Here is a 22,182-nt window from a genome sequence, read left to right on the forward strand (position 1 = left end):
GCATGCCCTTACAGCGGAAGGCTGAAGGCAACCTGGTAGGGAAACACTGCCCTATCCAATGGATTGGGAAAAACAAACTGAGATGGGGATACTCCTTTAAAGGGGTACTCCACCCCATGACATCTTATCCACCCCCACCCCCTGATTCTCTGGTCTTGGACCACGACATTCAGAACACGGAAGCATGGAGCTTCCATGTATGTGACGCCACGTCCACACCATTCACGTCTATGGGAGAGGAAGTGACGACTAGTTCATAGCAGTCACCTCGCCTCCCATAGACATGAATGGAGGGGGCGTGACGGCTGTGGTCGCCAGTCATCCGGCACAAAGCAGAGTCCGCTCCATGCACCGGATGACTCAGGTGCCGTGCCAGAGATAGCGGGGGTTCCTTGGATAGTAGATAAGATGTCTAGGGATGGAGTACCCCTTTTAGGCATATCCTGTGGACATGCCACAAATGCTTTCATGGGGAATATCACATATAGACTACTATGGGCCTTCATTCTTTGGCATGAAGAGCACATTGAGTGGGCCAAATATGCTCCAACTGAATGGCCATTCAGATCTGGGCACAGATCATGAACTGTTACATTTGGGAAGGACCTTGCACAGTAGGCTACACTACTTACTATTCATAAGAGAATAGTGAACCAAAGTTTGCCATGCATTAAGCATGTCTATTCCAACTGGGGCCAAAGTCATCCTTAAAGGGGTACTCAACTGGAATACATTTTTTTAAAATCAACTGGTGCCAGAAAATTAAATAGATTTGTAAATTACTTCTATTTAAAAATCTTAACACTTCTAGTACTTATCAGATGCTTTATGTTCCAGAGGAAGTTCTTTTCTTTCTGAATTTCCTTTCTGTCTGACCACAGTGCTCTCTGATGACACCTCTGTCCACTTTAGGGACTGTCCAGAGTAGGAGCAAATCCCCATAGCAAACCTCTCCTGCTCCAGACAGTTCCTAAAATGGACAGAGGTGTCAGCAGAGAGCACTGTGGTCAGACAGAAAGGAAATTCTGAAAGAAAAGAACTTCCTCTGGAGCATACAGCAGCTGATAAGTACTGAAAGGATTAAGTTTTTTTTAAAAGAAGTAATGTACAAATCTGTTTAACTTTCTGGCACCAATTGATTTAAAAAAAATGTTTCAGGGGAGTACCGCTTTAAACCAATACTATTATTTATTGAGTAGAATCCCACACAGTAAATGTTAGCATCAGTGTGAATGGGTCTTCCGCGAAATCCGTTCACACTGCGAAATTTCAGCGGTGGACAATTCCGCAGCTGAAATTGTTCAGCACAAAGAAAGAACATGTCAATTCTTTGCACGGAAGTCCGCGAGTACTGCATAGCCGTCAATGGTGACGGCGCAGTGCTGCGCGGTCCTACCGCCGCCACCGGCTGCCAGGCTGAAACTCCGCTCGCTGAATTCCGCGAGCGGAGATTCAGCGACACATCCGTAGTGTGAACATACCCTAAAGCAGAACCATAAGATACACAAACTCCTGCTTCTATATGTTATGCAGTGTATGTCAGGGCTCCAGTCAATGTATGGAACTAAAGAGACAGGTGCAGTAAAAATTAACCTTTATTATAATTACCAGATACTAGAAGTGTGTATATGTGTCTGGCATAGGACGGGCTTTTCTGTCACTGCAGGATTATGACTGGCATCAAAACTTCTAAGTAGCAGCATGTAACTGGCCCACTATCTTCCACTGGTGGAGATGGAACAATTAATCCCCCTTTATATTGGGCATTGACCTATGTGGCAGGTTATCCTTCCTGCTGGGGGTTACTACTATTACTGTTGTTATTGGTTATTGTACCTTTTTATTAACATTATAAATCTCTTACCTCGGCCCCTTGCTGCACTTTATGTAGTAGATATCCCTTATTTAGTTAATTGTCTATATGTGTAACTACTCTTTGCACCTTCAAACCCCTGATGACGTTCGGTCTATGCAATACCCTGGTTGAACAGAAACGCGTTGGGTTAGTAGCAAGGGGGTATGATTATTAATTCCATCTAGAAGGTTTTGTTTTGATATGCAATAAGTATTGATCTATTATGATTGACTGGGGGGCTGTATTCATACTGGAATTTCCCCTTTTTCTTTTCATTGGTGATAGTATCAGTCTTTTGACACATATACACATTAATAATATCTGGTGAAGTTTTTATAATAATTATAATAAAGGTTACGTTTTACGGCACCTGTCTCTTTAGTTCCACAAATTGATCCGATAGGTAAAAAGATTTTGGTTTACGTATAACCTTCATTTTTTTTTTTTTACGTAACTACCACTCCAGTCAATGTAACCACATTACATGAGAGGCTAATGTACAAATGTACAATGCTAATGGCCTGTATACATTATAAACAGATTTGTGATGTCACTTGCACATTTATCGCATCATTTAACTTCCCAGAATAACCTTATTTGTATTGGACACATATGGTAAACGGAGGAAGCAAACATACTTTACATAATGAATGGCTAAAGCATGGCTACAATGTGCTCTGTTTACAGTGGAGGAAGCAGGCTAATAGGACAGACCGGAGAACGCTCTTAGGGCCCTATAATATAGGAGCCATTATGGCCAGAAGAGGCTGCTATCACCTTGTGTATTAGGGACAGCGATCATCGGCCACATATGTCCCCATGTAATAGGTCAGTGTTTCCCAACCAGGGTGCCTCCAGCTACAAAACTACAACTCCCAGCATGCACGGACAGCCGAAGGCTGTCAGGATAACTTATCTTAAAGGGGTACTCTTCCCCTAGATATCTTATCCCCTATCCAAAGGAAAGCGGATAAGATGTCTGATCATGGGGGTCTGACCACTGGGACCCCGCAATCTCCCTGCTGCACCTGGCATTCGTTTAGAGCATCGGGTGTAGTGACGGAGGCTCGTGCCCCACTTGTGATGTCACGACCACGCCCCCTCAATGCAAGTCTATGGGAGGACCCCTCCCATAGACTTGCATTGAGGGGACATTGGCGTGATGTCACAAGCCTCCGCCCCACATCGCCAGTCATCCAGCACTCCATGTAACAGATGTCTGGGGTACCGTAGCCGAGGTCGCGAGGGTCCCGTCCTTTCGATAGAGGATAATATGTCTAGGGGCAGAGTACCCCTTTAACTTCAGGAGTGAAGAACAATATCTGTCTGCGCCAGGGATCAAGAGGAGGTTGGCTACATCTGTATATTAAAAAAACAAGTAGAGCATCAGGCAGTGAAACACCTCTGTGATCTTACCATTCTAAAGGCCTGTGTTGCCTTCGATTCCACAACTCGCAAAACATTTCGGAGCTCGTTGATTCCCTTTAAAATGTTTCTGTAAAATAAACAACACAAACTGTATTAAGTTATGGTCATGTAGCCATAAAGAGTCACGGACAAGACACAATATTAGATATTCCAAGTCAATAAGATAAAACACTAATGCACTAATGCAAAAAAAATAAATCATTGGTGATACCCACAGCATCCAGTCAGATTATAGGCTACATTTTTTTCAGGGAGGATTGCTTTAGGGAATTCTTCACTATTATTATTATTTATTTATGTTCAAACAGATTGGGGGAGATATATCCAAATGGTGATCAAAATGGTGCAAGCTGTATGATATAGTGCAGGTAGTTCCAACCCCAGCCCGCTAACCCCAACAGCAATGTCCTGAACAGGTGTAAATATAGTTATCTGCTGCAACCAAAGAGGACTAGAACATGAATAACAAATTTGCATAAGAACATGTGTGAAGAACACAGGGCTTTCCGTCAGCAGCCCTATGTGTGCAGTGAGTTTTGGAAGCGGAGCCGCGCATCACAGTCACGCCGGCACACGGCTCTGCCTCTAAAACTCACTACACGCATAGGGCTGCCGCCGGAAAGCCATGTGTGTATGGTAAGCAAGGGATACGCAGCGTATTTCCCCCTGCTGCTGCAGATTTTGTGCAGCATGAAATGCGCTGCGTATACGCCAGGTGGAAAGTGCCCTTAGAATGAATAGAACAGAATAGGGAGCCACTATGTATATGCGTCTCCCGTTCAAGCAGAATGGTGAGCCACTATGTATATGCGTCTCCCGTTCAAGCAGAATGGTGAGCCACTATGTATATGCGTCTCTCGTTCAAGCAGAATGGGGAGCCACTATGTATATGCGTCTCCCGTTCAAGCAGAATGGTGAGCCACTATGTATATGCGTCTCCCGTTCAAGCAGAATGGTGAGCCACTGTGTATATGCGTCTCTCGTTCAAGCAGAATGGGGAGCCACTATGTATATGCGTCTCCCGTTCAAGCAGAATGGTGAGCCACTATGTATATGCGTCTCCCGTTCAAGCAGAATGGTGAGCCACTATGTATATGCGTCTCTCGTTCAAGCAGAATGGGGAGCCACTATGTATATGCGTCTCCCGTTCAAGCAGAATGGGGAGCCACTATGTATATGCGTCTCCCGTTCAAGCAGAATGGGGAGCCACTATGTATATCCGTCTCTCGTTCAAGCAGAATGGGGAGCCACTATGTATATGCGTCTCCCGTTCAAGCAGAATGGTGAGCCACTATGTATATGCGTCTCCCGTTCAAGCAGAAAGGTGAGCCACTATGTATATGCGTCTCCCGTTCAAGCAGAAAGGTGAGCCACTATGTATATGCGTCTCCCGTTCAAGCAGAATGGTGAGCCACTATGTATATGCGTCTCTCGTTCAAGCAGAATGGGGAGCCACTATGTATATGCGTCTCCCGTTCAAGCAGAATGGTGAGCCACTATGTATATGCGTCTCCCGTTCAAGCAGAATGGTGAGCCACTATGTATATGCGTCTCCAGTTCAAGCAGGAATATTCTTATATTACATAAGGTCCTCTCATCAGAATGGTCACAATGTAATATTTCTAATACTACTGGATTCCCCCTATGCAAAATCATGCAAACAACCTCTTCAAATCCTAAAAAGGCCCTAAAATGAGTATATGATGTGTTATTCGAAGGAACCTACAGCTTTAGTAGTTTCACATTATTATTGTGCCTTCCGAAGCATAGCTATATCAACATCCTGCCAAAATGGGATGTCAATGCATCTGTGCACAGACTAGCATGGGAACCATAAACTTCTGTAGTCAGAATGTAGTCAGCTAGTGACTACATTCAGGTCATTTTGTAAGCTTTACTCTTTACTCGGACCCTAAAGCGTGGTGTGCTGCTCCTTAGTGTCAGAGTAAAAACTCATATACACTGCACTGCTCATATACACATATACATAAAATTACCTGAACGTAAAGACGACGAGAATACATTCAGGCCACTGAAGTAAATAGGTCCCGTGCCAGTCTGTACATAGATACATTGGCATCGCATTTTAACAGGATGCCAACATATCCATGCAGAGAAAGGCACAATCGCAATGTGAATGCACCTTTTCAGACGTCATTATGAAGGCTCAGAAAATCCTTGCACTGTTTAACAGAGGACTTTGTACCTTCAGGTCTATAGTATGGACCACTGGGGACTCCATGTGCTGTCCTAGAAGCCATAAAAAGGACAGCACCTGAAAGCTATAAATACCATACAGTAAGACATCACCTAGAAGGTGACCACATTATCGCTTCATTTGGCATGCACTTATCCTGCTGTAGGTAAGTGTGTCCTTCTGTAATATGTACACAGCCAAATATTGACAGAAGGGCAAGGCCCCAACACAGGAAATTGGTTGGTAATGAATATTTTAGAGAGACTTTTGCTTTTAGCTGATTTAAATTATTAAACATGTTCGGTTAACACTCATTACAAGGATGACATACAATATAAACAGATGGTGGAGTGGTCAGGAATGCTGGCACGTATCAAGGAGAGAGGGACTCGGCAGAATAAAAATACAAATTTAGGTCTTCTTCAAATGGGTTTTACCTTTGTGTGGCTAAACCATAGATCCTTCATTTAAAATGATTTGGAGTACATTTAAATATAGTGCACTTTGGCGCACCCTTTATTTTTTTAGGTATGGCTTTATTGGCCCGATTATTCATTGATACCCTGGCTACAAGGCTTTTATCTCCTTTTGATGAGTGCCACATATGAATGTAGAAGTCTCAATGAAAAAAATGCATAAAGGGGACCTGTAATTTGCAAAAAAAATTGTATATAGTGTAGAAAATAACATTATATAAATATGTGTATATTATTGTTCTGTCCTGCAGCTATTGCCTGTGTGAGTCGGTAACGTGACCAAATACAGGAAGTGTTGGAGGACCAGCAGGGTTATGTGCACTGAGGACAAGCAGGGCTCTGTACACTGAGGACAAGCAGGGCTCTGTACACTGAGGACAAGCAGGGTTATGTGCACTGAGAACAAGCAGGGCTCTGTACACTGAGGACAAGCAGGGCTCTATACACTGAGGGCAAGAAAGGCTCTATAAACTGATGACAAGCAGGGCTCTGTACACTGATGACAAGCAGGGCTCTGTACACTGAGGACAAGCAGGGCTCTGTACACTAAGGACAAGCAGGGCTCTGTACACTGATGACAAGCAGGGCTCTGTACACTGAGGACAAGCAGGGCTCTGTACACTGAGGACAAGCAGGGCTCTGTGCACTGAGGACAAGCAGGGCTCTGTGCACTGAGGACAAGCAGGGCTCTGTGCACTGAGGACAAGCAGGGCTCTGTGCACTGAGGACAAGCAGGGCTCTGTGCACTGAGACAAGCAGGGCTCTGTGCACTGAGGACAAGCAGGGCTCTGTGCACCGAGGACAAGCAGGGCTCTGTGCACTGAGGACAAGCAGGGCTCTGTGCACCGAGGACAAGCAGGGCTCTGTGCACCGAGGACAAGTAGGGCTCTGTGCACCGAGGACAAGTAGGGCTCTGTGCACTGAAAACAATCAGGGCTCTGTGCACTGAGGACAAGCAGGGCTCTGTGCACTGAGGACAAGCAAGGCTCTGAGCACTGAGGACAAGCAGGTTTATGTGCACTGAGAACAAGCGGGGCTCTGTAGACTGAGGACAAGCGACAAGCAGGGCCCTGTACACTGAGGACAAGCAGGGCCCTGTACACTGAGGACAAGCAGGGTTCTGTACACTGAGGACAAGCAGGGATCTGAACACTGAAGATAAGCGGGGCTCTGCGCACTGAGGACAAGCAGGGCTCTGCGCACTGAGGACAAGCAGGGCCCTGTAGACTGAGGACAAGCAGGGCTCTGTAGACTGAGGACAAGCAGGGCTCTGTAGACTGAGGACAAGCAGGGCTCTGTAGACTGAGGACAAGCAGGGATCTGTACACTGAAGATAAGTGGGGCTCTGCGCACTGAGGACAAGCAGGGCTCTTTAGACTGAGCTCTCTGACATGCTCCTGGCTCACACAGCAGAATGATTGACAAGCCAGGAGTCAGCACAGTGCCCTGTTTGTCCCACCCTCACTTCCTGTATTTGGTCTCCTCACAGAGACACACGCAATAGCTGCAGGGAAAGTATTTTTTCAACCAAAAATATAGACATTTTTTAACCAATGTATATTACAAATACACATATAATGGCACTATCTACACCCACAGGTACAACCACTAGGTTACACTACAGCTCACCTGGTTGTACAGGTAAGGCTGTGTTCACTCTGGGTTTTAGTCTCCGTTTCATTGTTTTTATTACAATACCTTTAATTTTGCTGTATACATAAATGTAGTCAACTTCCTTATTGTGAACAGCAAGAAAAACGTATACATTACAATGGGAAATGGATTCACCTGTCTGACATTAAACAGCATCCGGTGTAGCAACTGTTAACGTATACCTTGTTTTTCCTTTTTAAGTGTATAAAATGTATTCATTAAATGGAAACAAAAACACTGTGTGAATCCAGCCTAAGGCTTGATTTTTCCTTAAATGCACCCTTCGTTGTCAATCTTACAATATTACAGTAAGAAGATCTGCACTAATCTGCATTAATGCACACAATATTTATGATTCAAAAGTTGGCCACAATGCATCTCAATGACCTGTGTCAACATAGGCTTAGATGTTCATATCTGAATTTGAAAAAACTTTTTTTTGCACTATGCAAAAAACTACGAAATTAAAAATGTATTACAACAAATGCTATGACTTCCCTGTCAGGCCATCAACAGACACAAGGTTGCATATGTTTACTGAAGAGCAGTCAACTGGAGCCCATTTATGAAAGAAAGGCATATTTCTAGTGTAAATAAAGGGTCTATACAGGGTATCTGGCTTCAAATGGGTTGTCTGGGATGATGACTTTTTTCAAACAGTGCCACTCTGGGCTGTGTCTGAGACACACATCATCCTTAGTCAAGTAATTGGGGCTAAGCTGCAATACCAGATGCAGCCCATGGGCAAGAGTGGCAATGTACCTGGAGAAAGAAAAACAGATCCTTTTGTTAATAGAGGACTTACGGATTTGCATCTAGGAGCATTATCATCTTTTTAAATCTTTACAAAAGGTACACTTAAAAAAATAAAAGTCAAAATGCTCTTAAAGGGGTACTCCGGTGAAAAACTTTTTTTTTTTTTTTTTTTTTATCAACTGGTGCCAGAAAGTTAACCAGATTTGTAAATTACTTCTATTAAAAAATCTTAATCCTTCCTGTACTTATTAGCTGCTGAATACTACAGTGAAAATTATTTTCTGTTTGAAACACAGAGCTCTCTGCTGACATCTCTGTCCATTTTAGGAACTGTCCAGAGTAAAAGGAAATCCCCATAGCAAACATATGCTGTTCTGGACAGTTCCTAAAATGGACAGAGATGTCAGCAGAGATCACTGTGCTCATGATGTTAGCAGACAGCTCTGTGTTTCAAAAAGAAAAGATTTTCCGCTGTAGTATTCAGCAGCTAATAAGTGCAGGAAGGTTTAAGATTATTTAATAGAAGTCATTTACAAATCTGTTTAACTTTCTGGCACCAGTTGATTTAAAAAAAAGTTTTTCTCCAGAGTACTCTTTTAAAGAGTATCTTTCCGCTCTATATCATGCTCAGAGCTCCAGACAATGGCAGATAGCTGATAGTGAGATAAAATAAATTATACCTATTTTTTAGCTGATATAGAGATAAAAACAACAATACCGGTCTCTTAAAGGGGTACTCCTCTGGAAAATATATATTTTTTAAATCAACTGGTCCCAGAAAGTTAAAAAGATTTGTAAATTACTTCTATTTAAAAATCTTAATCATTCCAGTACTTATCAGCTTCTGTATGTTGCACAGGAAGTTCTTTTCTTATTGAATTTCCTTTCTGTTTGACTACAGTGCTCTCTGCTGACACCTCTGTCCATTTTAGGAACTGTCCTGAGTAGGAGCAAATCCCAATAGCAAACCTTTCCTGCTCTGGACAGTTCCTAAAATGGACAGAGGTGTCAGCAGAGAGCACTGTGGTCACACAGAAAGGAAATTCAAAAAGGAAAGACCTTCCTGTGCAACATATAGCAGCTGATAAGTACTGGAAGGATTAAGATTTTTAAATAGAAGTAACTTACAAATCTGTTTCACTTTCTGGCAAAAGTTGATTTAAAAAATAATGTTTTCCAGAGGAGTACCCCTTTAAATGATGGCTGTTTGCAAAGTTATAAAATCTTGTTTTCCTCCTAAGCTCAGGAGTCATAGATGCGGCACTGAGACGTAGCATGCACACCTACTCCCTCCCCCACTCCTCCCTGCCCAGCATCAGTGATCTACAAGGCTCAATGCTAATGTCATGAACTTACCCGGTTCTAACACCCCCTTTTATTCTCTCTCCAGCGGCTGGCAATGTTTTCTGAAGTCCCGGTAACGGTCCTGCATGTAACAGGGCCATTCGTCAAGATGTGATGAAGCCAGCCTAGCAAAGGAGGAGGTGTGGTAGCAGGGCCAGCTCCAGCAATGGCGCTCACACCTCCCATTGATGGGATATTGAAACTGCACTAGTACTATGCCCGTGATAGTGGTTCTTACTCTACACTAGCATTCCTGAGCCTTGTGCTTTCTCTGATCTGACCTAATTCATCCTGTTCTCTGCTTGTGATCTAAACATCCCTTTTGGCTGCTGACTTTGTACTTTATACTGCTGCTCTCTAAGTTTGATTCTTGCCTGTTCTGACTCTGCTTCTGTTTTTGCACCTCACTTCCCTTTTTTCTGACTTCTGGCTTGATGACCCATGGATTTAGTCTAGTGTAGGGATTGTCCCCCATTTGGGGGCCACCATTTAGGGCAGATTGCCCAAATCAGTAGGGACAGTGGTCAGGGCAAGCACTAGTCTGCATTGATCCCTACCCGACATGACAGTAGGAAGACAAATACTGTACATCAATCATGCAGAGCAGGGAGGGGTTGGAGGGGGGAGGCATGCATGCTTTGAAGGAAAACATGATTTTAAAACTTTACAAACAACATCAACTAAGAGACAGGTATCATTTGTTTTAAATCCCTGTCTGCAGCTCTGAGCATGATATAGAGCTGACAGATTCCCTATATAGGATATATTCATATTCTCTATTATCCTGTTGTAACTTTAATTTACTACTTGGTCACCAATTCATTTGAAGGTGAGCCATGTAATCCAGCCTTTTTACCTTCAATGTCACTGCAGGGGAAATTGAGATACAGATGATGGTGGAGGTTTCAGTACGGTTCTATGAAGCTCCAAGTTAAAATAATGCACACAGAAAACATCTAGAATATCAATAAACAAGCAAGATAGTAGCGAGTTCAAATACAATCTTCTTTGTTTCATGTATCAGGAAGTAAAGACTGAAGAATAAATGTCAGCAACATGTTAGATTTTACAGTGTGAAACACAAGGTTTATGTATGAGCGAAGTGCACCCTCTAGTGAATGAGTGTTACTACTGCAGGGGTCCGCTGATGAAATCTTCCTTCTTACTAGTTCAATTAAATAAATCTGTACTGTTTCAGAAGTGAAGCATATTAGCTTTTGTATAAAATCTCAGACCAGCCATTCCGCAGACTGCGGGCATCGGCAGGACCACGCGGGAATGCGCCATTCTGTGCGTAGTTTGCAGAAAGAACATGTTCATTTTTTCAGCGAAGACGGAATTTGACATCTGGCATGGAAATTTCATCTTGACCACAGCGCAGCAGAATCCCATTGAATTCAACCGGAAATCCGAATGGAAATTCCAAGGTGTGAACATGGCCTCAGTGTGGAGGACTGGGATAAAGCCATGGAATTGCACCTTATGGTTTCCCAGCAGCTAATAGGAAAATGATCCGGTTGAATATCATTCATCAGTCCTATCTGACCGTATAGGGGTATACAGTGTGCACCATCTCTTCCGCTGACTGTCTTTGTTGTAGGGCCCACAATGCAGAGTTTGTCCGCTTGATTTGGATGTGTCCCCCGATCTGTAACATTTGGACTGCTTTGTTATCTTATCTCTCTCTTCCTTGCTTGGTAGTCCTGCACCATCTAAGTTTGCCTCTTTGGCTTCCTAGACCGTGGCAACACCTCGCAAGGGAAACACTCTTTCTCACCCAAAAGCCACAGCTTAAGGATGTACAGTGAGGCAAAAAAGTATTTAGTCAGCCACCATTTGTGCAAGTTCTCCCACTTAAAAAGATGAGAGAGGCCTGTAATTTTCATCATAGGTATACCTCAACTATGAGAGACATGATGAGAAAAAAAATCACATTGTCTAATTTTTAAAGAATTTATTTGCAAATTATGGTGAAAAATTTCAGAGCTCCGGCGCGCGCCAAAAGGGACGGAGAGCTGAGAGACAGAAGGAGCTGCAGGAGCGGAGCGTGGTGAGAGACGGGCCGGGATTCGCATGCGGGCGCGTCCCACGGTTGGGACACAGGGATACTGCGCTCACGGCCGGTGCTTGCGACTGGAGCGCAGTGTGTAACAGTACCCCCCCCCCCTTTGGTCTCCCCCTCCTTTTACGGCTCAAGAATCTTTTGAGAAGATCCTGATCTAGGATGTTATCCTGAGGTTCCCAAGACCTCTCCTCTGGTCCGAATCCCTCCCATTCTACAAGTAAGAAACGTTTTCCTCTGATGAGTTTGGAGTCCAGAATTTCCGCGACAGAAAATACATCAGAGGTACCCGAGATGGGAGTAGGAAGAATGTCCTTTTTAGAGAAGCGGTTATGGATGACGGGTTTCAAGAGGAAGACGTGAAAAGAATTTGGGATCCAATTGGAGGAAGGCAGATGAAGAGAATAAGCCACTGGATTAAGACGTTTCTTGACCTTGAAAGGATCCAAATAGCATGGACCCAGTTGGTAACAGGGTACTTTGAAGCGGATAGATTTAGATGACAACCACACTTTGTCCCCTGGTGAGTATTCAGGAGGAGGGAGCCTTTTCTTATCCGCTTGAGAATTCATACGGGTCATGGCACGAAGAAGGGAGAGACAAGTCTTCTTCCAGATGGAGGTGAAGTTCCGTACAAATTCATCTGCCATAGGGACACCGGAGGGAGAAGACAAGGGCAAAGGTGGACGAGGATGACGTCCAGATACCACAAAGATGGGTGAAGTTCCTGTGGATTCGGTATCCCTATGGTTGTAAGAAAACTCAGCCCAGGGTAGTAGATCGGCCCAGTCGTCTTAGCAGGCAGAAACAAAGTGGCGAAGATAATCTCCCAAGATCTGGTTCACCCTCTAAACTTGACCATTGGATTGGGGATGACAGGGAGAGGAGAAATCCAACTTAACATGAAGATGTGAGCAGAGTGCCCTCCAGAATTTGGAGACGAACTGGACTCCCCGGTCAGAGACAATATGTTTCGGTAATCCATGGAGACGGAAGATATGGGAAAGGAACAGTTTAGCTAGTTGAGGTGCAGATGGTAAACCAGGCAAGGGCACAAAATGAGCCATTTTAGAAAATCGATCCACAACAACCCAGATGACCGTATTGCCGCTAGAAGAAGGAAGGTCAGTAATGAAGTCCATTGCAATATTAGTCCAGGGCAGGTCAGGGACAGGTAAAGGATGTAAAAGACCGGCAGGCTTGGCACGTGGTGTTTTGTCCCGGGCACAGACTGGGCAGGAACAAACAAAGTCAATGACATCCCGTTCAGAGTGGGCCACCAATACTGTGGGTTAATTAGTTGCAAGGATTTACAGACACCGACATGACCAGCCAACAGAGAGGAATGAACTCCATCTCAAGATTCGGAGTCTCAGATGAGGAGATACATAAGTCTTCCCAGGGGGCAGATGCTGAAGACTTGATGGTGCTGCCGAAATAAGACGATCAGGAGGAACAATATGTTGAAGATGTGATTCCAGATCCTGTACCTCAGAAGATCTAGATAGAGTGTCAGCCCAAAAATTCTTCTCTGCTGGACAGAAATGAATAAAAAAGTTAAATCTGGAGAAGAACAGGGACCAGCGAGCTTGTCGAGGGTTGAGACGATGGGCAGACTGAAGAGAGAGGAAGTTCTTGTGAATAGTATAGGTTATTGGATGCACTGAGCCATCTAAGAGATGTCGCCATTCTTCCAAGGCCAACTTAATAGCCAGGAGCACACGATCTCTTATAGTGTAATTTCTCTCCGCTGGAGAGAAGGTCTTAGTGAAAAATTCACAAGTCCCAGTCCTTCCCGTGGAAGATCTTTGTGTCAAGACTGCTCCTGCACCAACTGAAGATGCATCCACCTCTAAAGTAAATGGCTTGTCCGGATCAGGTCTTGACAACACCGGAGCAGAAGCGAAGGCAGACTTTAAGTGTTTCATCGCTTCTTCGGCCTCTGGAGTCCAGACTTTCGGATTGGCAATTTTTTTGGTAAGAGATACGATGGGGGCAAACAAGGTGGAATAGTGAGGAATAAATTGCCGATAATAATTGGCAAAGCCAAGGAAGCGCTGAATCGCTTTCAGACCAGAAGGTTGAGGCCACTCCAGTACAGCAGATAATTTGTTAGGATCCATTTGTAGTCCTTGACTGGTAACAATATACCCCAAAAACGGAAGACTGTTTTTTTCAAAGGTACACTTTTCAAGTTTTGCATAGAGTCGGTTGTCTCGGAGACTCTGTAAAACTTGATGGAGATGGAGACGAGTGTGGAGAGAGAGAGAGCGAATAGATGAGAATGTCATCCAAATAGACAACGACACAGGAGTAGAGAAGGTCCAAATATAATTGACAAACTCCTGGCAGACTGCTGGAGCATTACATAGACCGAATGGCATTACAAGGTACTCAAAATGTCCATCTCGAGTATTAAACGCAGTCTTCCACTCGTTCCCTTCTCTTATACGAATCAAGTTATAGGCACCACGAAGATCCAGTTTGGAGAAAATCCTGGCACCTCGCAGACGATCAAAGAACTCCGAGATGAAAGGAAGGGGATAACTTTTTTTACTGTAATTTTATTCAGTCCTTGAAAGTACGCAACAACACATCTTTTTCTTTTCCATGAAGAAGAACCCGACTCCGGCAGAAGAGGATTTCCTGATAAACCCCTTCTGAAGGTTCTCCTGGATGTAGGTTGACATGGCCTGGGTTTCAGGAACAGACAAGGGGTAGATTCGGCCCCTGGGAGCTGTGGTGCCAGGCAGTAAATCAATGGGACAATCGTATGGACGATGTGAAGGAAAGACTTCAGCTTGCTTTTCACTGATGATATCAGCAAAGTGCTAGAGGAACGAAGGTAAACCGGGCAGAGGACTAGATGATGATTTCAACTTGGTCACATGTATATGAATACAGTGGTTGTTACAGTACGGACCCTAGCGAAGAACTTCTCCAGTTTTCTAATCCAGCTGTGGGGCATGAAGCTGCAACCAAGGTAGGCTAAGCAAAAGAGGAGAAATACAGTGTGGGAGTATGTAGAAGGAACAAATTCTCCTTATGCAGGAACCCGATCTGCATTGACAGGGGTTCTGAACAATATAGCACGGTACAGTCAAGTCTTTCTCCTTTGACCGTAGAGACATACAGTGGTTTTAAGAGGCGAGACACTGGCAGATGATACCTATGCACTAGGGAGGCATCAATAAATTCCCCACTGAGCCAGAGTCCAGGAAAACCAGAACGGAGATGATCTCTTTAGACGGAAGAAGAAGCTGGATCGTCAAATTTAAGAGTGGAAAGGTGGAATTCACACCTAGGGAGGGCTCTCCCACAAACCCTAGGTGCGAGCATTTCCCTGTGGCTGTGGACGCAGAGGACAATCTTTAAGGAAGTGGTCTGCATTTGAAAGTAGCGCAGAGAGCTTCATTATTCCAAGATAACTCCGACGCCAGGGTCCGGAACCGGATGGCTTACTCACCCACAGTGGAGTTGCCCTGAGAAAGACTCAGCAAAGCCATCTCAGTTGGAAGAAGCTTGAGCAGGTTCTTCAAAGACACTGCCAAATTCCGTCAGGAATGCCTTGAGATTGGTAGTGATAGCATCACTGCTATCCCACAGCGGAGTTGCCCAGGCCAAGGCCCTTCCAGATAGGAGACTGATGACGATGGCCACCTTTGCTCGTTCCGTGGAGAGAACTGGTCCGCCATGAGTTCTATGTGCATGGAGCACTGCGTCACGAAACCACAACAGGACTTGGGATCCCCGTCAAACTTTTCTGGAAGCGACAAACGGAGTTTGGTTTCCGGAGGATACTGCTGCAGCGGGAGGCTGTACTGGAGCTGGAAGTGGCTGTGGCAGTTGCTGCTGAGCAGATAGCAACTGCTGCATCATGGCGGATAGCTGGTTCAGCTGTTGTGCCTGCTGGGCCAACTGCTATGACTGAAGCGCCACGATAGAAGCAAGATCCGTGTTGTCAGGCAGAGGAACCCCAGTTGGATCCATGGCTGGATCTTACTGTAACGGAGCTGGATGTGGATCCTCTACCTGTGTGGCTGATGACTGGGACTGTATCGGGGAGCAGAGTCTAAGCTGCCACTGGTCTTCACCAGAGCCCATCGCAAGGCAGGATGGGCTTACTGTGGCAGGTGACACCGAGGTCGTTACCCCCGACACGACTTGACCACACAGGTAACTGGGCAAGACAAGGTACTGAAGGAAGAGACAGTAGCGTAGTCAATGTAGCAGAAGGTCAAGGCAGGCGGCAAAGGTTCGTAGTCAAAAAACATAGCAGGAAGGTCTGGATACACAGGTATGGCAACAGGCAATAGGAACGCTTTCTCTAGGCAATATGCACTGAAGATCCGGCAGGGAAGTGTGGGAGGTGTAAACAACTTATAATGTGGTGTCAGGTGTATTCACAAATTGTAGGCGTACTGGGGGCGCACGCACCCTAAGAGACAGAGAAAAGCGCGATGGAGCTGAGAGAAATGCAAATCCCAGCCCCACCGGCGGTCGGGGACACAGGGACACTGCGCTTGCGCCAGTACTTGCGGCCGGAGCGCAGTGTGTAACACATACATGGAACTGTCACGCACCAGGAACAGGATGTGGATCCTCTACCTGTGTGGCTGATTACTTGGACTGTATCGGGGAGCGGAGTCTAAGGTGTCGCTGGTCTTCACCAGAGCCCGCCACAAAGCAGGATGGATTTGCTGTGGCAGGCGACGCCCAGGTCGCTACCCCCAATACGGCTCGACCACACAGGTAACCGGGCAAGGCGAGGTACCGGAGGATGAGACAGAGGCGTAGTCAACGTAGCAAAAGGTCAGGACAGGTGGCAAAGGTTCGTAGTCAAAAAACGGAGCGGGAAGGTCTGGGTACACGGGTATGGCAAACAGGCAATAGGGTACGCTTTCTCTCAGGCAATAGGCACTGAAGATCCGGCAGGGGGGTGTGGGAGGTGCAGGAACTTATAATGTGTTGTCAGGTGCACATACTAATTTAGAGCGCACTGGCCCTTTAAATTACAGACCTCCGCCGCACGAGCGCCCTAAGAGACGGGGACGAGCGCGGCGGAGCTTAGTGCCAGAAGCAGCAGAGCGGGGTAAGTGATGGGCTGGGATTTGCATGCGGGCACGTCCCGCGATGCGAATCCCAGCCCCGCCGACAGACGGGGACCCCGGGACACTGCGCTCACGGCCGGAGATAGCGGCCGGAGCTACAGGCCCCATTCTTTCTTTCCTTTATACGGATCAGTCGTCCTGGTCCCTTAGTAGAAAAACAGCCCCAAAGCATGATGTTTCCACCCCCATGCTTCACAGTAGATATGGTGTTCTTTGGCTGCAACTCAGCATTCTTTCTCCTCCAAACAAGACGAGTTGAGTTTTTACCCAAAAGTTCTACTTTGGTTTCATCTGACCATGTGACATTCTTACAATCCTCTTCTGGATCATCAAAATGCTCTGTAGCAAACTTCAAACGGGCCCAGACATGTACTGGCTTAAGTAGGGGGATACGTCTGACACTGCATGATTTGAGTCTCTGGCAGCGTAGTGTGTTACTGATGGTATCTTTTGTTACTTTGGTCCCAGCTCTCTGCAGGTCATTCACTAGGTCCCCCCATGTAGTTCTGGTATTTTTTATCACCAAAGGCACAAGCAGGGTTTATTTGTGCCTTTTGGTTTACACATTTCTGCTGATTTTGAGTTGCAATGCACTGATTTTGGCAATACACATGATATGGAAGGGTTTTATGAACTGTGCCTTTTTGTGAAAAGATGCAAAAAAATCGCAAAGCCACTGAAAAGTCTCTAAAACTACACCAGCCCAGACTCAGCTTAGCTTTTTGGAGTATGTGAAGAGAGAAATTTCCAAAAATGTGACCTGCACAAAATTTATCAAATGCTCTGTGACTATTTAATAAATTTGGTGCTCCTACACATCACCAGCACAAAAAAAAGGTGTCGAAAAATGCTTCACTTACACCTACAATGATAAATTCTGGCCTATGTCTCTCATAGTTGAGGTATACCTATGATGAAAATTACAGCCCTCTCTAATCTTTTTAAGTGGGAGAACTTGCACAATTGGTGGCCGACTAAATACTTTTTTGCCCTACTGTATGGAAGATCAGCTCCCCTCCATTGCCCTGTGGAGATGACTAGTTGATGCAGTTATTCCAACTGAAAAAGTTGTTTATTGGCATCGTAAATACCCTTAAAAATTCTCTCAAGTTGGGATGTCTGGAATGATTCTCCTACAACCGTGATGGATCCCTCTACTTAGATACCTTAAGGCAGTGTTTCTCAAGCGTGGTCCTCAAGTCCCCCCCAACAGGTCATGTTTTCTGGATTTCCTTAGTCTTTCACAGGTGATATAATTATGGTCAGTGAATCAGGAATCACCACAGTTATATCACCTGTGTAAGGCTGGGTTCACATCATGTTTTCTCCCATATGGGAGCGCATACGGCAGGGGGAGAGCTAAAACCTTGCGCTCCCATATGCTTTCTATGCGCTCCCGTGTGTAATTCATTTCAATGAGCCGCCCGGAGTGAAACGTTTGGTCTGGTCGGCTCATTTTTGCACCATATGCGCTTTTACAACCGGACCTATAACCGTGGTTGACCCCAGTTTTAGATCTGGGGAAAAAGCGCATACAGCGCAAAAATGAGCCGAGCGGACCAAACAATTCACTCCGGCCGGCTCATTGAAATGAATAACATACAGGACCGCATAGAAAGGCATATGGGAGCGTGAGGTTTTAGCTCCCCCCTGCCATATGCGCTCCCATATGGGAGAAAACGTGAGGTGAACCCAGCCTAAGACTAAGGAAATCCAGAAAACATGACATGTTGGGGGTACTTGAGGACCGCACTTGAGAAATACTGCCTTAGACATCTAGGGGATAAGAACCCCCACGATCTCTCCTGCTGCCCCCCGCGTCATCAGCTGTACGGAGCTAAGTTTGCTCCATGGCTGATGATTTACGATACAGGGGCCGGAGAATCGTGCTGCACCTGGAGTTCGTTTAGAGCGTCTGGTGCAGTGACAGAGGCTCATGACGTCACGGTCGCGCCCCACTCGTGATGTCACGCCCTGCCCCCTCAATGCAAGCTGTTAGAGGGGGCACGACAGCCATCACGTCCCCTCCCATAGACTTGCATTGAGGGGTGGGGCGTGGCGTCAAGAGGGGGCGGTATCGTGAGCCATCAGCTCCGTACAGCTGATGACTCCGGGGGCTGCAGGTTCCCAGCATCGGGACCCTCGCAATCAGACATCTTATCCCCTATCCTTTGGATAGGGGACAAGATGTCTAGGGGCCCAGTACCCCTTTAAAGGTTGTTTTTAAACTCTGGCACAAAATACATTGCATGGTGTATTTTAGGGGGGGAAAAAAACACACACAGAAGTAGGATGTTAGCTGGGAGACAAGGGGGAAATATGAAGTGTCATACCCACATGGTGTTTTTACTTTGGCGTTTTCACTCTTAATTGGCCTTTTTTTTTTTTTTTTTGCCTCAGTGGCACTTTTCATAATGTAGCATGCTAGGGTGACTATGATTTTATTTCTCCCATAGGCTATGTTCAGTCAGCAGATTTTTTTGCAGAATGTCCGCCTGACTAGGACCGCTCGGAAATGTGCCGTCTCCATAGAGGACAATGCATTTCCGAGTGGGTTCCGCAGAAAAAATTTACATGTCAATTCTTTCTGTGGCAGACATTTCCGCCGTGCAAATACTGCTATGTGCATGAAGCCACAAAATCCCACTGAAAACAATTAAATTGCAAAACTGCAATTGACTTTTCAGGGTACGTTCACACGCTAGTAGCTAGCAGCGAGTTTCCCGCTGCGAGTTATGCTACCATTGATTTACATGGGTCCGCGGACAGTCCGCAAATCTGACACTATTGCGGACTGTCTGTGGACCCATTCAAATCAATGGTAGTGTAACTCGCAGCAGGTTTCCCGCAGCATGAAACCAGCTGCTAGTTACTAGCATGTGAACGCACCCTCAAGCAGCATTTTTCTGCCAGATTCAGCTAGGAAATTCTGCTGTGGAACTTGGAAAAATACCCTTTGTAGATGGCGCTGCGGCTCCTTCAGAATGACGGAATGGGACCAAAGTAAGGTTTAAGGTTCACAGTGGAACCATTTTTATTGGTAAGATAAAATAAAAAGGGAGGATCCCTCCCTTCCTCAGATCAGGGTACCATACAATGAATGAGCTTCCATAGAAATACATTAAAAAAAACGCCAAATTACAGGTAGGGGGCAGAGCCAATGACATCATGACAGATCACAGAACCTTTTGAACATGTTAAACAAAGTGACATCACATATATATGTTACATAAATATAGTAAAGCACTCATATCAGTGGATTAAACATTATAATTGTGTTGTGGGTAGAGTATTAGTGCTCTGAGGCGCTAGGATAGTGCGCAGGAGCAGAAGAGCACACCTGTCAGTGAATACCACGGTTTTGACTCCGGTTTAAAAACCGTACTGCACCTGCATACGTTTTTTTTTAACATGGACCTCTATGGGAAAAGCACATGTATACGGTTCCATAGGGGAGCGGTTTTTACTTTGCACATGCGCATCTGCATCCTAAAGTTCCCACCAAACACCCCTCCCATTAAAAATGGACAAAATTATCAAAAACTTATGTTTTTTATTTTTATAAAAACGGACGGAACTGTGTGCACTTTTATAAACAGTGTACAGTTTACAAACGCATACTGTTTACTTTTTCCCATACTGTTCTATCTGTTTTATTGCCATATGGTTTTCTTTAGAAAAACGGATTGAAAACAGTATGGCAAAAACATGATGTGAACCCAGCCTTAGGGTGCGTTCCCACAGGGCGTATACGCAGCGTATTTGACGCTGTGCAAAATTTACGTCAGCAGCGGGAAATACGCTGCGTATACCTTGCTCACTATACACACAGGGCTTTCCGGCGGCAGCACTATGAGTGTAGTGAGTTTTGGAGGCGGGGCCGTTTGGAGGCGGGGCCGTATAGTGAGCAAGGAATACGCAGCGTATTTCCCGCTGCTGCCGTAAATTTTGCGCAGCGTCAAATACGCTGCGTATACGCCCTGTGGGAACGCACTCTTACACTTCTCCTCCCTTATGGATCCACATCTGACTTTGGCTCAAAAACTGCAGTGGCAGTATTCCAAAAACTGCCAGAAAAAGAAAAAAAAGGGAAATCGTAGCCTCACGGTAGATTTATCAAAACCTGTGCAGAGGAAAAATTGCTGTGTTGCCCACAGAAACCAATCAGATTGCTTCTCTCATTTTTCAGAGGCTTTTTTTTTTTTTTTTTTTTAGAAACTGCACCACTTTTCTCTACACATATATTGATAAATCTTCCCATCCTGCTAAGTATAGGTCTATATAATGTATTTTTTATTGCTTTGGAAAAATACCGCACAAAATACGAAGCAGCAAAATTTGAGAGCTAATCCATGAAGTACACGTCATAAATTGATGCATATTTTGCTGCAGTTTTGGACGCATGCTTCGCTTTAGTTAATAGGCCTTTTTGCGTCCTGGTTTCCTGACATGTCCCTTATCCACGCGTTTTTCAAACTAGCACAAAAGAGAAATCCGCGCTGTAGCTCGTGGTGTGAAATAAAGGGTTCAGCACCATATTACTGATCCCTATTATGACAGATCCATTATATACCCTGAATCCGGCTTCATTGTCAAGGTAGATTGCTAAGTAAGTCAGTGTTTCTTGTAAAACTACAACTCCCAGCATGCCCGGACAGCCGTTGGCTGTCCGGGCATGCTGGTAGTTGTAGTTTTGCAACAGCTGGAGGTACTCTGATTGGGAAACACTGCTCTTAATGTTGAGAAATGTGATCTCCTAAATTTCCCCATAAACCTGCACTGATACCTTTGGAGGTTGTCACAACAGCAGATGACAATAGTCGGTGACAGCGGATTAGCCAAAGGGATAAAATGCTATAAGGAAAAGCGTCTCTGTTAAAATCAATGGTATCTGACACCAGGCGCGTTCACAGCTATAAGGCAGAGATTTTCAGCTGCCTTCTATCTCATCACGTCAAGTCTGAGAAAAGGAATGTGACCCCCAAGGGGCTTTATCTGAGATTTTCAGCAGTGAAAAAAAATAAATCTTTTCTACTTAGAGAAAAAAAAACATCCCGCGTGTGACGCCAACTCTACCAGCTATCAATCCCGGAATTCAAGAATATCATATTTGCTTTGGTGCCATTCGATATCTGTCTAGTGAGGCAGAGATAACGCTATGTGCTTATATATTTCTGAATATCTAAACAGGTGCACCATTCAGGACTGTAAGAAAGCTGAGTGACAATGAATAGCGCAAGGCAGGTATCGTATCATGACTAAGTAGATTGGATATAGTCTCAGACAGCTGGGTACGAAAC

General features: G+C 45.1%; 1 protein-coding gene across 6 annotated transcripts in view; it reads right to left on the minus strand.

The window, feature by feature from the left end:
• TTC7A (tetratricopeptide repeat domain 7A) overlaps positions 1-22,182 on the minus strand; it is a 532,144-nt gene that overhangs the window by 404,432 nt on the left and 105,530 nt on the right. For all 6 annotated transcript variants that reach the window (XM_056568084.1, XM_056568088.1, XM_056568085.1 and 3 more), the window contains one exon: positions 3,272-3,350. In XM_056568084.1, the coding sequence (XP_056424059.1) occupies positions 3,272-3,350 (79 nt within the window). The remainder of the gene's footprint in view (positions 1-3,271; positions 3,351-22,182) is intronic.

Source organism: Hyla sarda, chromosome 3, assembly GCF_029499605.1.
Source record: "Hyla sarda isolate aHylSar1 chromosome 3, aHylSar1.hap1, whole genome shotgun sequence".
NCBI classification, from domain to species: Eukaryota; Metazoa; Chordata; class Amphibia; order Anura; family Hylidae; genus Hyla; species Hyla sarda.